Here is a 12,238-nt window from a genome sequence, read left to right on the forward strand (position 1 = left end):
AAAATCAAAGAGTGTTTTCTGCCGGTCTGGTGAGGGAATTTTGTCACCTTTAAACAAGTCAATCTTTATTAACCTCCAACAAGCTCTCAGGCCGACTCAAGCGCAAACCGTTCAGCACAAATGAGAGAACTCCATCAATCCTTTAACAACACATCAGCTTATTCTCCTAAATCTGATACCGATGTATCAACTTAAAATAAAACATTTCTCTTCACTTTTATGTCACGCAAGCCATGAATATCAAATTACGACACATGGATACAGGTGTGTCATAAAGTAAAACTTTAATGTAGTTTTGGGCATACTTTACATAACGGTTGTTAGTTTTTAGTGGTCATTGCAATGGAATGCTTCAGGCGGATGATCAGTGAGGAAGAAAGTGCACACTTTATGTTTCTCAGATTCCCATTTATACATTTTAAATCTCTAAATACATTTGTTTTGTCCTCTTATATACAGTATATTAGTTTGTATGTGAAAATAAAATAAAAAATATTCATAATCATTGCAAAATTTCCATTTGAAAACAACAAATAATTGATTGATACACATTCGATCTCATGGAGTTAAAGCAGACAAAATGACTTAAAGGGGAATATAATCCACATGGCATTACATTCACTAAGATTTTAAATCCCAGCTTCTTTGTACTAAGCTCATCCCTGTTATAAGGCCCATCATAAATTACATTCCTTTCCCCCGTGACATGTAACCTAATGCGTACACTAAATCAGTGTTTTCAGATAAAGGTACTGCTTCATTAAAGTGCTCTGAGTTGTGTGAAACAATGGCGCGCGGTGGGGGTCGATTCAGACAAACAGAAAGGGAGAAAGAGTCGTTGGGTGGCGGAGTAATGACACCGCAGGGGCCATGATGTTGATGACATGCGAGTGTGCGTCACACTGTGAGTACTGCTGGATGTAATGGACAGTCTGTGTCTGATGATTATATCTGCAACGTGACTGTTAATATTGCACTGAAAGGCTGGTCAAATGTCACGGTGCCAGTGTTTTGGCAGGTTTTAGCTCGTGGTACCTTTAATGTAGCAACCAAATTCATGCTTATGGCTCAGCTACTTACTGTGTGACAACTGCTAGTATCCATTCATTTCACGATAAATTACTATAGTTGCATGTTGGATAGATGAAATCACCACAGCAAACTCAGCATCAAATCTAAAACATGCAAAAAAAAACAAAACAAAACAAAAAATTCAATGGACTCAGCTCACTTTATCCAGATAAACTATTTGACTTTAGGATAATTCAGTTTAAGCATGTTGCTTAAAAGCTTAACTGATTATAGCTGATATGAGTAAATTCAGCCTGTTTTTTCACTTTGTGAATCAAAGCCTGAAATCCACCAGTGGGAAGCTGTTGGTGGAGCACAGAGTGATGCAACGCACACCTGCAGATACAACGCTCTGCCATTTAAGGAAGGAACTCCGACATACTCAGCTCCCTTTGGTGAAGTGAAGCCGATCAAAACGAAACTTTCACAATAAAGCACTTGAACATGTAAAGCTGTCTTACAGGACACAGGGCTGAGGTGAATGCTGCTGAGGCCACAGCGCTGACTTCCTCTTCCAGCGAGGACAACTTGACATGATTCATTACTGTAGGTGAACATTCAGCGTGTGTGTTTACACCGAGATCAAAAAGCATTCTTGTGAAAAAGAAGAAAAGGTGCAGATGGTTTAACAGGAAATGTTTTTCTTCTGATTCGTGAAAGGCATAACTGATATGAACATATGAACTGATGTATTCATAGACATGAACACAATAACACAGGTTCTTCTACGGGCTATATGGCTTCAGTTTTCTGCACCAAACATTACTCTCCAAGGACTGTGACAATGTTTGCTCACAAGATGCATTTGGTATGAAAAAGAAAAGTATGAAAATAGTGTTTCTTTTTTATAGAAATCAATGTCTTTGGAACAATGTAAAGTAAACATCAACGTGCCACGTCTTGTGAGGATTTTTTTTTTTGTTATAGTAAATATAAATCTTATTTGGTTCCCTTAATTTGATCCCCTTCCCAAAGCAGTCGCATAGTTTCTTAGGCAGATAATCTGCTCTTCGTTCTCTCGGCTACATATTAACAAGCAGGCGTAGGTTCAGAAACGCGTTACTTCCTGCAACCTTCCTGACAAAAAAAGGCCTCCTCAGACTGAGCAGAGCAGTTAAAGGTTCAAAGAGGAACAAACTGCCTTTGAGTTACCAACTCATAGGACATCTGGACAGACGACAAAGAAACGCTCCCGACAGCACAGATGTAATGAAATGTTTCTCAGGGCTTCGGCAGCAGCTTGTTCCCCATTTCAGACTCAGAAATTCAATGTGGCTTTTCACTTTTCCTTTAAAAGGAACAAATTTGGTTTAGAAACAGCCTTTTGGTCCCCAAATCATCCCTACTGACATTTTCAGCTTACCTCTCTGACAGTCTGTCACATATGCTGAATCCTCAGAAAGTTAATTCAAGAATTCAATTTAGTCAAATAACAGAGAAATCAAATGTTTTCAGGTTTGATCCTTTCTTCTCTCAGCTGTATCTACCCTCTTAGAAATCAAAAAGCAGGTATGGTGTCATGGCAAAAAAAGAAAGAAAGAAAAACAAAAAAACATAAAAATAACAACCATAGCAAACCATTTACAGATGGGACGAGGTGAACAAACCTGCTGAGTGTTTCTGCTCTTTGCACCATCCATCCTTTTTCTTATTCAGGGTCACTGGGCAGTCACACTTCCTCCACCTCCTACGGTCAGTTTAGAATCACTAATTAATCTAATATGCATGTTTCTGGACTATAGGAAGAAGCCGGAGCACCCAGGGAGAACCCTAGCATGCACACAGAGAACATGCAAAGGCCCCAGCCCAGATTCGGCCCAGGAGGTGACAGTGCGAACCCAAACCACCGTACGGCCGTCTGTTCTTTCACCTGAGCTGTAACGTGAGCTCTCTGGATGTAAGAGGATCAGGAAAAAGCCGGTCGTCACCGACACCCAGAACATGGTCAGAAACCTGGAACAATGCGTCGCTCGCGCTGCTTCAGTCAGGCTGGGTTACAAAGAGAGTCTGCTCTCCACAGCCTGGTCTCTGAACATTTCTCTCTTTGTTTTAATGAAGTGATATTAGACTTGGCCCAAATAATACTTGTAGCTGTAAAAATCTAATTTCAACAGTGACACGTGGTGCTCTGAGATGGAGAAATGAACACGTTGGTTTTTCATTAAGATGTTAAAATGAATGAAAATCATCACAACAGTAATTCGGTGTGTTATATTGCAATTCACTGAGCAGCTGTGTAAAAAACACATTAAATGCATGTTCCACTGTTCCTGTATACTGTATGTATTTATGTATTTAAAGGGCGATGTTCGTCAACAATCTGTTAGATTTTTCCAGCCGTTTTCACACAGCTGGGCGAGGACAATCATGCTGGCGTGATCTTGATTATTTGAATCAACTGCGATTAAATGACTGCTCAGTCGTGTCAGGCTCAACATATATTTACAGCAGAGAATGACACGTGTGACGAGTGAAGCACAAGATGTGCAAAAGTCCACGTTAATTGTTTTCACCGACTGTTTTTCTTAATGCCCCAGTTTGAGTTTAGCTTCGCCTTTAGCAGTGATTTGCAATAATAGACATTAAGACTTTGAAAGGGTATTCATAAATAGAGGATATTATAGTTAATCTATCCATTTTATACAGCTATACTGCATAGAATTAAATATATACAGTTATTTTTTTGCCGTGACATGCCTACCGCTTTAGATTCTGAAAGTTAGGAGTCATGAGTTGATACTTGTACAAACTTAAGACACATTTAAAATGTGGCGTGGGAAAGTGGCTGTTAATGAGCTGGCCACGTGTTCATTAAGTTAGACGAGTCCGTCTTTAACAGCTTCACCCCTGAATCAGTTTTAAAGGGTGCTTAAAATGGAGACAAAACCTAAAACCCTCCCACAGAAAAGGGATTTAATTTAGATGAGGACGCATGTATGACGGCAAACCAAAACCTCTGTGCAACAAGCTTTCCCCAACACTCAGCTTAACTTTGTTTACGGGTCAAAACCTCTCTGATCTCCCACAATAGAGAGAGTTTTCTACAGTTCATATAACTCCTGCACACAGCCATGGTCTGTAAGCCGGACTATAAACAACTGTGGTACTTTTACACAGTGGTTTGCACAGTGAAGAAATACACCCTGCTTTTAACCTACGTCTAACAAGTACAAACGCAGTAGTGACATCAAAATATGTTGATTTAAAAAAAAAAAAAAAAGACACAGAGATTGAGACTTATTTGACATTAAATAAGGCTAAATATTTCAAATAGCTACATCTAAAATGTTTGGATATCCAGCAATTTCAAGTGACAGAAAGACGATTAGAAACAGAAACCAGAGTTCCATGAGTGAAAGGTTTGTCGAGTACTTTGAGGACTAGTGCCCCCAAAAGTTGTAAAACCATGATCAAATTTAAACTTAACATCTGTGCAAAGAATGAAACAAAGAGAAAAGATCTGACACAACATTAAAATAAGATTGTCCGACAGAAAAACAGTCCAAACCTTTGGTAATGCATAGTTCTTTCCTGAACGTGTCAGACCGTTGGACATAAAAGCCATCATCTCTCAGACAGTGGCTATTCCACTTCCTGTCTAAATAAACATCCATAAAAATAATAAACCGATGGCTCTATTTTCTTTTCTCAGGCTCTTCCTTTTTGCTTTTTACTCCTGGTTCTTACAGCATTAGCAGTTTTGGCTTGTTTGGTTTGTGTGAACCAAAGAGATCATTTCACCAGTGGAGGAGGGTTGTGCAGCCTGACCTCTCTGTCGGCGCTTTGCATCCTAAGGCAGGAAGGGTTCACCCTCCTCTTCATCCGCGCTGGGGCCGGGGTCACTCAGACACCTCATTAGCTTCTGCTGATCTCTTGGTTCATCCTCTTTATGGTGTGCGTTTGGTCCGCTTGACCCTGCCGGAGGTCTCATGATCAGGCCCTGGTCCTCCCCTGGTATCTGCTGGTCAGCCCGTTTGAACTCGTCAAACATGTTAACAGAGTCTGGAGACTGCGGAGATGCCAGGTCTACCTTGATGGCCGGCACGCCATCTGTTGGCTTCATGTTGTAGGCTTGCGGATCTACAGGCAGGACAAAGGTACAATTATCAAGGAAACTAACTTAACAGGCTTTAAAAAGAAGTCTAATATCAGACCATCATTCCACCAGCATGCATGAACATACAAATATAAAAAGGTAAAAAAAAAAAAAAAGTTCCCTAACTAGACAAAAACAGGCTTTGAGAACTTAACTAATACTTTACAGTACAACACAAATACAGCGAAGTAGGTCACAATGATTGATGGTCCAATACATGCTGGAATAGCTCCCCACAGCTCCCTACAGGTGACATGCCCATCAGAAATAAACCAACCCATTAAATCTCTTATTAGTAATGAAAAATGAATGAAAGTTTACAAGCATGCGTGTTAGAACTGCTGTTGGCTCAACGCAACATGAAATGAGTCCCGGCTACACCAGCTACATACCTGAGCAGTTTTTGTTTCCTTTTTGCGGCTGATCAGGTTTGAAATCAGTATCGCTGCCTAAAATGAAACCATACACTAGTTTACATGCTGGCTGGCACATGCAAACATATTTCCATTAGTGAGGGAAATATCCATCACAGAAGGTGTGAAGAGACGCAGTGTCACCCCAACAAAATGCAAAGTCAAGTCCGTCTGGATCCCATCTGTGACACGGTGAATTGCTTTCTTTTGTTTCAAGCTGTACCTGACAATAAAATGGTGTGAGCTACTGTGCGACTGTGTTGGGCTGAAACCAAGATGGACGAACTCACCTGAGGCCAGTCTGGCTCTGCGCATGGTTGGGGAGTCAGGAGGAGCAGCAGGCACCGTCAGGTGGTTAGTCATCTCTTTAATCTGAGAAAACACAGAAAATGTAATGGTTTCGTAGGATAAACAATAACAAATGTACATTTTGTAAACATTCCTTATTAAAAAGGCTTTTATATGAGACAAGTTACAAGAAATGAATATTGTGACTCAATTAACTGCTCATAAAATGTTACCAAACTACAAAGTGCTCAGTGAATCATCATTAATCAATGTCTTTAGGAAACTTAATTAAAATGATGTGTTGCTTTATTGGAGCGTGCAGAAATCCCTTTGAGTCCACGGTTGCTTCTAGCACCTTCGATTTACCCTAAACGGGAGTCAATTTCATTTTCCAATTACGGGCAGATGAAATGGAAGACAGTGGGAGCACCGTTCAGCGGGGGGATTTAATCAGCTCCTATTTGTCTGGAGAAATTCAATTTTGGGAGACCGAAGGTGGACTAATTAGAACACAAATCATACTTTAGGCTAAAATCCTTTAACGCTTGCTGGGCCAGTATAAGATAGTGGACCAGCTTTTTGCTGATTCTTTGCAGGTACCAACATTTCTCATAATCTACCGCAGGCTGTGTCCTGAAACAGAGCTCGTATGTCATCCAGAAAACATCAGATGTCAGATTGTGGGTGCGTCTGTGTGGCTCACCAAGCGTAAGATGACGTATATCCTGATGTTTTGAACAGTGATGATGTTATATCCTGAACAGTCTCAAACGTCTGTAACGCTGTTGTGTTCAGATTTGTCTTGATTTAAGAAATCTTACCTTCTTCTCCAGCTCAATCATCTTCTGTTTCTTCAGAAGCAAGTCGCTAAATCCATCCTCATACGGATCAGCCACCAGAGTGTGTCTGTTGTAGGAGCGCAGCTGTGAAATATAGACAAGGAAAACTTAACATAAAGATGGTGCGTTATTACTGTAACAGTGTTTATTTACTGTTTGAGTACTGTCACTAACTCAGGAAAAAAACCCAAAATGAATAAATAGATAAAAAAGTTATAATGAAATAACATGCAAGTACATCAGTAACATATAAGGATATAAAAAACAAATAAGTATCAATAATAACATACTCCCATAGGTCCCACTTATTTAAGACACAGTTGATAATCTAACGGTATCGGCAGTGTTACCCTCTGTCGTGTCCTCTGAAGATTGCTCCTGAGGATCTTCCTGATCTCCTCCTCTCGGCCTTTGGGCAGCTGTGGAAGAGCTCTGTCTAAAGGTTTAGGAGCAGGTGTCTTCTTCGGCTGAATGTTCCTAAAAGATCAACGGGGAAAATGATCAGAGGTAGTTTTCATGGTAGTTCACGGTGTGAACAGCCAAACATGTCAAATTAGGTTTCATTTTTGTGAAAACAAAAACTATCTATCATACATCTTTCCGCTGCAAGTTATAAAGACAAGTTTTTAACAAGCCACAGGATTTCAGCTATGGATACACGCCGTTTATCTTTAGCAGCACAATTACAGTCCTCTTGATAATATCCACTTTGTCTTTTTTGACCGAGTTTTTAGCCAAATTAAACACAAGCTAAGTGGCAAGCACCCTTAACAAGAGGGCGCTCTTCAATCTGATCTTAATCTGATCTGATCTTAAAAGATGCTGATCCAGTTCCAACATGCAACCCAGCATGATGTTTCCGTTCTCCATAAAGAAAGAAGTTTGTTCACAGTAAAGTACTGTTACTTTCTGTTCTTGCTGAATTAAATCGACGGTTCTGTATTACATAAATGCTGAAAAGAAAAGCAATCTGTCGTCCTCTTATTGGCCAGCACCTCTACCTCTAAAGCAATGAGGTAGAAGTACAATCGACACACAACACAACACACAACATAATAAAAACACCTAGAATAAATATCTGTCTTGCCAAATTCAAACTTAAATAAATCTAAATTGCATGACTTATTGTGAAAGGCTAAATTTGACCTAAACACGTAAATTCTGCAACCGATGTTGTGGAATTGAACAATTACGTCAAAGCCGACTTAAATAAATGTTAACAGCACAAGGCTACTCAGTACTCACTGCATGGAAACAGTGGAAGGCACAGCAGAAGGCAGCTTAGCCCCCCCTCCACTCGCCACCAGCTCAATGGCCTGTTTCATCTCCATCTTGTGGTAGAAGGCGATGAGCTGTGGCTCTTTGGAGCGCTCGCCTGCTATCAGGCACTTCTTCACATATTTCTTGTTAAAGCGGTTCAGCCTGAGAGGAGGACGGCAGTGATGAATGAAAGCAGAGAGAAGGGAACAGAACGTTAAGAACATGTCAGCCAGAGTTTGCGCATCACAAGGAATAAGACTGGCTGAATGATGGGATTTGTTACTGCTGGCAGTAAATCAACAGTAAAATTATTTTCAGCTGAAAATAACAAGCCAAATATGACAGAAAATGAACAGTTTTGGTCAGTTCATATAGTTAGCTTCTCGAAGTCAAAGATTTTCTTGCTTTTCTCAGTTTAATAGGATTGAAAAGCCTGAACATCTTTGATCTGATCCTTCCAAAGACTAAAGAAAATACTGTAGCCCATTTTTCTCTCAAGACTACAAGACTCAATGAAATCCATACTTGTCCTTCCAGTGGTGATGTCCATAGTGTCCACAGATATCTTCAATTCCCGTCAGTAAGTGGTCAAGGAACTGCAGGAAAGCAAAGAAGTTGATAAACAGACAGAAAAGGCTGAATTCTTCAGACTGAATACGACTCTGTGAACTAAACAACCAGTTTTAATGTAAAAACAAACAAAGCAAGGTATAAAATGTAATGTTTGATAACAAGCCTCTGTCATCCAAGAGCCTGTTTAACATATGTGAGAGTTCATTATATTTCAAATAAAATGATAAAAGTGCCCCGCTTGGAGAGATGCAATAGTTCTTTGGCGTATGAATCATAAGGATTACGAACAGTGATTACAGACACTCCAGTACCACGCATATTACTTGGCTGCATCCACTTTTTGCCTGACTGCTGTTGCCATGGCTAACACTAAAGTCACCCTCTCTGGTTACACTGCCAGCATCATTATGAAAAACAGCAGGTGACAAGCTTTAAAATGGAATCCAGAGAGAAAAGGAAACAGCAGCAGCAGCAGCAGCAGAAAGCGGGTGATTGATTGGGCAGACTTGATTACCAGCAGCAGTATGGCTGCTCAGAGAACCAGAAAGATGCACCCATGCGTTCGTTGTTCAGACTGTAGCCTGCCCGCAGATTGCCCCCTCTGCTCTGACTAAGCCACCAGACAGTCTGACGAGCAGTGTTGCCATAGTAACAAGTCATTAAGCAGAAGTACCGAATCCACTTCTGCTTTGTCAGTCTGACAGAGTTGAATGCTTTATATAAGCGGCGCTCAAAGTCTCATTTTTAAAGTGCTGCCACATCGGAAAGTTTCTGCAAAGAGTCAAGTGAGAAAAATGATCAAAACACCAATAAGTTTTCTTCTGATAATAAAGGCTTCAAGTATCACCGCTCATGCCAATCTAATATTGGAATACAGAAACACGTGTAAAGGCTGTGCTACGAAAGCAGAGGTAGATTCAAATCTATAAACACTTTTAAATGTGAGTAAAACCCTCATGATTCAGTGAATTTGCATCTGAAAAGGGACAAGGTTTCCTATGCAGCTGCACAAATCTGACAAACAACCCAAACATTACGTAATCTACAGCATATTGTGACACCACAGTCATTGTCAGAAGCCTCTTGGTAGCACTTTATTGTGAGGTGTTATGCAATTCCTACCTTAATAAGAAAACAGCTGCTAAATCCCCAAAAGAATCTGCAGTGACTGGTTTAACGGGTATCTCAACTCATCCCTTGCAAAACAATAAAACAGTAAATAAACAGAAGTCAGAAGCCTGGATGGCATTCTGAACCCTTTCTTAAGAACTGGTGACTCATCACTAAAAGCCCTGCGGGGGGAGGGATTTTGTGTGCCTTTAGTGTGAGTGTGAATCTGTCTGAGTTATGTCCATAGCTGTAAAACACTCAGGCAGTATGTAGCTACATTTTCATAACACCAAAACTTAAAGATACAAGAAAGTCTGTTTATTCAGTCAGACTGTACAAAGCTTTTGTTAATTATGAAGTACCGCCAAAAGGCCAGCAGGTGGAGGTAAAGATCAGAATTTGACTAAATGGCCTGAAAGGCTTTTTAGAAAAAAAAGGTTGTCACATTTTCCCAAATCTACAACTGAGAGGACTTCACAACTGCAGCCAACAAACTAATCAATCGTACTGCAAATTTATTCCAAATGCTATACATTATCTATTCACATTATTGGTGATATTTGTATTTCTGCGTTTGAAAAAGGGGAAGAGGGAACGTCTTGCTGTCATAGCTCAGGGAAGGAGAGAGCTGAAGGACTTACCTGCAATTTCTTCCTGTGTCAAATGAAATCATTCAGAGGATGTGCTGTGATTGAAAACTTTAGAAACCATTTTGACATTTCAGGTGCCAGCAGTATGGCAAAAGGTTCTGACCTATATATACACAAAGGGAGATCTACTGTCTTTTGACAGATCGTACCTGGGTGTGGATCTCCTCATTAATTGAGCGCTTGGCCTCTTGTTTCTTCTTCACTGCCAGCAGCTCCACCAGGGGTTTGATGGTCATGCCCTTTAAGGAGATGAAGAAGAACAAGGAATTATTCGTTGTTAACACCCCAAAAATAGAAACCCGTTCTTCTGACCAGGTTGTTGGGTGTGCTTTAAAACTCTTATCTGCAAAGGTTTTATGATTTTTCAGATGTCAGAGTAACGTACGAGACATAAACCAGCACTCCTCACACCTCGACTCATGTCAGATCACACCTGCACCCTCATCACCTTCTGCCAAACAATCGTTCTGGCGTTAAACCCGCAAAAAGTTACAGATTCTACTTTTAAGAGTCAGAATACCAAAGCTGTGAATCCAGATTCTATCAAAACAAAACAAAACAAACAACAACGCTATTTTGTGACATCACTTCTGCTCCTTCCACATAATTATTTGATGTTGGTTTAGGGTAAGTTAGCCAAAGAGACATTTCATTTTTACGTCAAACTTAGCCTAATGGGCATGGAGCATTAAAAGGAATTAAAATAACCTGTTACTATGAGGATTTTACAGTGGTTCACTTTAACATAGTAGGAATCAGTTAATGAACATCAACTTTTTTTTTTTTTTTTCCCATAAAGTCCAAGTTGGTGTGATTCTTAAACACATCACATGACAAGGGAAACATATAAACAGTGAAAGTCAAGTTACTTTCATGTAATAAGCAGGAGCTCCAGCCAAGGCTGCATTACACCAGTGTATCGTTAAACCAGCTGTCTGGACAACTGCCACAGCATAAGGTGGATAACAAAAGAACCTGCTCTTTAATGATAATCTTGTCTTCTAATAGAGATTTTTGCAAAGTAAACTGCACTCCTATCTCCTAATACCTTTACAACACGAGCCATCATACCAACATCAAGGACACAAAGAGTAAGACATTAATTTTTCACCCCTAAACACCGGAACAATTATCACTGAATGGTCGCTCCGAATTAAACTCCAGACTTTAAGCTGTGTAGTGCATTAAAAGATTCAGATTCACCTTGATTCAGATGTTATTTCAGCTTTTTCTTAAAGTTCTGCAAAAGTTCAACTGCTGTCATCAAAGTTAGCATCCTTAATATTTCCGTTAGTTTAATTTAGGAAATATATATATATATAAAAAGAATATGCATGTATAGTTTACCAGTCTAACTTAACTGAAATGAGTATTTTCAATAAATAGAGTGAATTTCCTATATAATAAAGACTGGTAACAGAGACAGTGTAGTTAAATCAGAATTTCAGCCAACCAATCTGCCCATAAACAAATGCACAAATCCAGATTGTTAAATTTAAAACAAACGTATCAGCAGTGAGCCACGACCCGTCATTCACTTCATTAAAAAAGAAAAAATATTAAATACTCTGATCTCAGCTAAATAAAAGGAACACCCACCACTTGCTTGACCTTAGTCGCAGCATCAAAGTGTCAGAGCTGAGTCCAGCAGCATGAATAAAACATGTCCCAAATCTAACCTTTAACAGGGAACATGGTGGCAGGGTTTTATTCTAGCTGTTGCCATTATGGATCCACTTTAACTGCAAGACTCACCCTACGTATCCAACTGGAGACCAATTCATCTGAACAATACAGGGCCAATGTTTAGAAACTAATACAATCGCTGTAGATGTATCTTTATATTGCCTTCATGTATCATTTCTGTTTGTTATTTTGATTTGATTCAATAAGAAGATTCAGTGTAAATTAGTGTTATTATATAAAGGCAGTTATTCA

The 12,238-nt window shown here is 39.7% G+C and overlaps 1 protein-coding gene across 2 annotated transcripts in view; it reads right to left on the minus strand.

Annotated features, from left to right (window-relative positions):
• Positions 1–267: 267 nt before the first annotated feature.
• slc9a1a (solute carrier family 9 member A1a) overlaps positions 268–12,238 on the minus strand; it is a 31,513-nt gene continuing 19,542 nt past the window's right edge. The window contains exons 6-13 of one of the 2 annotated variants that reach the window (XM_075466042.1): positions 10,450–10,539; positions 8,493–8,563; positions 7,953–8,129; positions 7,058–7,184; positions 6,690–6,791; positions 5,871–5,952; positions 5,560–5,616; positions 268–5,151 (exon numbers count right to left, since the gene is read on the minus strand). In XM_075466042.1, coding sequence (XP_075322157.1) covers positions 4,862–5,151; positions 5,560–5,616; positions 5,871–5,952; positions 6,690–6,791; positions 7,058–7,184; positions 7,953–8,129; positions 8,493–8,563; positions 10,450–10,539 — 996 coding nt within the window. In that variant the 3' untranslated portion in view covers positions 268–4,861. The remainder of the gene's footprint in view (positions 5,152–5,559; positions 5,617–5,870; positions 5,953–6,689; positions 6,792–7,057; positions 7,185–7,952; positions 8,130–8,492; positions 8,564–10,449; positions 10,540–12,238) is intronic. The other variant, XM_075466043.1, reaches the window with a different exon arrangement.

This window comes from Odontesthes bonariensis, chromosome 5, assembly GCF_027942865.1.
Source record: "Odontesthes bonariensis isolate fOdoBon6 chromosome 5, fOdoBon6.hap1, whole genome shotgun sequence".
NCBI classification, from domain to species: domain Eukaryota; kingdom Metazoa; phylum Chordata; class Actinopteri; order Atheriniformes; family Atherinopsidae; genus Odontesthes; species Odontesthes bonariensis.